General features: G+C 43.0%; 1 protein-coding gene across 1 annotated transcript; it reads left to right on the forward strand.

The window, feature by feature from the left end:
* Positions 1-1,411: 1,411 nt before the first annotated feature.
* On the forward strand, positions 1,412-2,148 carry LOC125604946 (the record flags this gene model as incomplete). Its single annotated transcript, XM_048775055.1, has 1 exon — positions 1,412-2,148. A coding segment is annotated over exon 1 (737 nt), but the record flags the coding sequence as incomplete, so codon positions are not given.
* Positions 2,149-5,000: the final 2,852 nt, after the last annotated feature.

A 5,000-nucleotide genomic window follows, 5' to 3' on the forward strand; every position in this document is an offset into this window, starting at 1 on the left:
ATTTTACTCATCCCTTGTATCCCCTATATAAGGGAACACTTTGATTCAGAATGAATAAGAACAGAACACACGATTTCATCTCTCTGTTCACAACACGTTATCAGCACGATAGCCTCTGAACCCTGAGACCAAAATCGAAACTAGAAACCCCAAAAGTCTAAGCCGGCGATCCAAAACCAAAACCCTAAACCTGATCTTGTCCCTTGTTCATCAAGAACTCAGGAGAACCATCTCAGCTTCTCAGATCACGATCCAGACCGAGTAGAACCGCAGATCAGCTCGCGATCGAACCCGAACCACGCGATCAGCCCGAGACGATCCGATACCCGTCCAGCTCGCAGCCGAGACGCCTCCAGCCCACGATCGTCCAATCCGGGACCCGATAGAAGGCAGCAGACGTCCGATCATCTCAGCTCGAAGTCTCCTTCATTCTCTGGTGGTCCGGTTCATAAACCCCTACTAAACTAAGGTATAAACACAATCTGAGAACCTAGAACAGGAAGAACCCTAATTCCATCATTATGGAAACCATGAAACCCTAAAAGAAACTTAAGACTAAAATCGACAAAGCTTTAGAACTAGAAACATGAATCGATTCCTATTAGAACCTGTCTTGTTTGTTGATTGATTGAATCTGAAATTGGCAAACCCTAATTCAATGGAATCGAAAACCCTAACCCCTAAAGGAAGCATCTAGCCGATTTTAAGGTTGATCTTGATTGATTGATTTCTGATTTGAATTGAGGTTTAGGAATGTTTAGATTGATTGAATTAATCTGTTTGAAACTGAAAATACTTAAGGCCTTGAAACCTTAAACATAAGATTGATAGAAAATTAAAGATTGAAACCCTAAGGATCATAAGGAATGTTTTTAAAATTGTTTCTGCATAAATCTGAATATGGTATTGCATTCACAACTGATTAAAACCGATCGGCCAGCATATAGAAACACATGATCTCGAATCTGATTGCATTTAACTCATATGGCCGTGTGGCATTAAAACTTTCTGGTACATGTAGAATTGTTTTTAGGATTGATTGCACCATGGTAGTTTTAGAATTACATAACCGAACCCATTGATTGATCATATAGCCGTGCGGCTTGCTTGATAGCACCATGGTCGAATTAGAATTGTTTGAACATCATAAATGCATAAGACGTGTTGTGGCCGAGCTTGCATATATCATGCGGCCACGTGATCCCATTATGAATCTAATGTCTTGCATGATAATGTGGATCAGATGTCGAAAATAGCAAACAGAGACTATGCAGCCCTGAATCTCTCCGGAGACAATTACTTGCAGTGGGCGCTAGACACAAGGATTAGTCTAAAATCCAAGGGACTCGGTGATACTATCATCGAGGACAGCAATGAGAATGAAAAGAATAGATACAGGGCCATATGTTATATGCGCCATCATCTCATTGAAGGTCTTAAAGATCAGTACATGACGATTGAGAATCCATTGGACCTTTGGAATGCTTTAAGGCACAGATATGATCACCAAAAGATGGTGTTGCTTCCAAAGGCAAGGCACGATTGGATGCATCTCAGATTCATGGACTTCAAGTCCGTGGATGAGTACAACTCGGCCTTGTTCAAAATCGTCTCAATACTAAGACTGTGTGGTGAAGAAGTATCTGATGTTATGATGCTTGAAAAGACCTATACGACTTTCAATCAGTCGAATTCTGTACTGCAGCAGCAGTATAGAACAAAAGGTTTTGCCACATACACTGATCTGATCTCCTGTCTACTCTTGGCCGAGGCAAATAATGAGCTTCTCATGAAGAACAGTGGAGCTAGACCGGCCGGGACAGCACCATTACCCGAAGCCCATGACATTGAAAAGAAAGATCCCAAGGAAATCTACTATGCCCAAGACAACAGGAAACCATACGGTCATAGCCGTGGTGGGTACAGGGGGCGTAGACGTGACAACCATAATGGTCGAGATAGCTACTCAACCGGCCGTAGGGGAAACCACAATAACCGTGGTCGTGGTTCCAATTACGGTCGGGGCCGAGGGAGTTATGGCCGTGGACGAGGTGGTATATCCAAACCATCTTACACGTCCAAGTCCTTATGTCACAGATGCGGGATGGACAATCATTGGGCCAAGAACTGCAGAACTCCAAAGCACTTGTGCGAACTCTATCAAGAGAGTATCAAGAACAAGAACCCGGAGGCAAACATGATCCAAGAAAACGGTCATGATGACAAAGGATATGGGTATGATGCTGATGATGAATCCGACAGAGACAACAAGGATGATCAAATGGATTTTGAAACTTCTGATTGTCTAAAGGACTAGTTTTTCGAATCACATTGTCTTATTGCTTTATGTCTTTGATTTGGTGTTTTATTTTATGAAATGACATTTATAATAAAAGTTTTACAAAGTCTCTAAAGTCTAGTAAATTTTACTTATAGAAATGAGTGATGAGATGAGTATACTTGTGGTGGATAGTGGCACAAGTCATACGATCCTTAGAGACAAAAGGTATTTCATGAATCTCACAATGCAAAGTGCAAAGGTACAAACCATTGCGGGTGAGGCCAGCCTGATTGAAGGTCACGGCCAGGCCTATGTGATGATGCCCAAAGGCACTCACCTAGAGATCAAAACCGCCTTGTATTCCCCAAGCTCTAGAAGAAGCTTATTGAGTTTCAAGGACATAAGGTTGAACGGTTTTCACCTTGAAACATGGGAAGAAGGAAACAAAGAATTCCTTAACATAACTTTGATCACCAAAGGCAATAAAAAGATCCTAGAGACCATGCCCGCAATGTCCACTGGTCTTTACTATGCAAGGATCAGTATGGTCGAGGCAAATACCTCAGAGCTATTCACTTTATGGCATAACCGGCTTGGCCATCCCGGAACAGGAATGATGCGAAAACTAATGATGAATTCATTAGGGCACACGTTTAAAGGAGTGATCCCACGAAATCTCACATGTGCTGCATGTGCACAAGGGAAACTCATAACTAGGCCATCACCAGCCAAGGTTAATAAAGAAACCTTGAACTTTCTGGAAAGGATCCAAGGGGACATATGCGGACCAATACACCCACCGTGTGGGACGTTTAGATATTTCATGGTCCTCATTGATGCATCGACCAGATGGTCGCATGTATGTCTGTTGTCCACTCGGAACCTAGCCTTTGCACGGCTGCTTGCTCAGATGATAAGGCTGAGAGCACATTTTCCAGACTTTCCACTCAAGACTATACGTCTAGACAATGCTGGTGAGTTCACGTCCCAGGCGTTTAATGAATACTGTATGTCCATGGGGGTAAAAGTAGAACACTCCGTGGCACATGTCCATACACAGAACGGCTTGGCCGAATCTTTCATTAAACGTATCCAGCTGATAGCCCGTCCATTACTTATGAAGTCTAAACTTCCGGTATCAGCATGGGGACATGCGGTTTTACATGCTACGGAACTGATTCGCATCAGGCCATCTAGTGAGCATAGATATTCACCATCCCAATTACTTACGGGTCATGAGCCAGACGTGTCCCACATCAAAACATTTGGATGTGCCGTCTACGTTCCAATTGCTCCACCACAGAGAACTAAGATGGGACCGCAGAGGAGGATGGGAATATACGTAGGATATGAATCCCCAAGTATTATAAAGTATCTTGAGCCAACAACCGGTGATTTGTTTAAGGCCAGATACGAAGACTCACAGTTTGATGAGTCCACATATCCGTCCTTAGGGGGAGATAACAGCCGGTTGATAACAAAAGAAATAGAATGGTTTAGACCATCGACATCTTGGCAAGATCCTCGGACTAAAGATTGTGATTTAGAAGTCCAGAAGATAATACATCTTCAAGAGCTAGCTAATAAACTGCCAGATACATTTGCTGACCCAAATAGAGTGACAATATCACACATCCCGGCTTGTAATGCACCTGTAAGATTAGACGTCCAAGATGGACAATGTCAAGTGGCTACAGAGTCTAAGCAACGTCTAAAACGTGGCAGACCAATTGGTTCCAAAGACAAACAGCCTCGGAAATCCAAGAAAGGTGCTGGATCCGAGAGCATTAAGAAAACCGTCCAGGACATAGATGGAACGGTCGAGCCGACCATGACGGTCGAGCCGAGTGAACCGTCCATACCCGATGATCCGGTCGTTCCTCCAAGTGAGGTCCGGGACGCTGGACTTCACGGGACACCAGAACCGGACAATCAAGAGATCTCTATAAACCATGTGATGTCTGGAAAACAATGGAACAGAAAAGATATCAACGTTGATGATTTATTTGCATACAAGGTAGCACTTGAGATCATGGATAAAGATGAGGATCTAGAACCCACGTCCATACAAGAATGCATGCTAAGATCGGATTGGATCAAATGGAAACAAGCTATAAACGTGGAGTTAGAATCATTAAGAAAGAGAGGCGTTTTTGGCCCTATAATCTTGACACCTAGAGATGTCAAACCAGTGGGATACAAATGGGTCTTTGTAAGGAAGAGAAATGAGAAAGGAGAAGTAGTGAGATACAAAGCACGGCTTGTAGCACAAGGATTCTCACAAAGACCTGGAATAGACTTTGAGGAAACTTATTCCCCTGTGGTGGATGCGACTACATTGAGATACTTAATCAGTCTGGCCGTGAGAGAGAGCATTGATTTGCGCCTAATGGATGTAGTTACAGCATACCTGTACGGACCACTGGACAACGAAATACATATGAGAATTCCAGAGGGTATTGAGCTCAAAGATAAGAAAGGTTCTCGAGAACAACATTGCATTAAGCTGAACAAAGCTTTATATGGTTTAAAACAGTCAGGTCGAATGTGGTATAACCGGCTGTCCGAGTACCTAACCAAAGAGGGATATAAGAACGATCCAATAAGTCCATGTATATTCATAAAGAAATTCGACAGCAAGGGCTATGTTATAATGTCTGTCTATGTGGACGACCTGAACATAATAGGAACCTCTGGAGAGATTTCCCAAACGGTCGAA

The sequence above is a fragment of the Brassica napus genome, unplaced genomic scaffold (assembly GCF_020379485.1).
Source record: "Brassica napus cultivar Da-Ae unplaced genomic scaffold, Da-Ae ScsIHWf_670;HRSCAF=978, whole genome shotgun sequence".
Classification (NCBI taxonomy): domain Eukaryota; kingdom Viridiplantae; phylum Streptophyta; class Magnoliopsida; order Brassicales; family Brassicaceae; genus Brassica; species Brassica napus.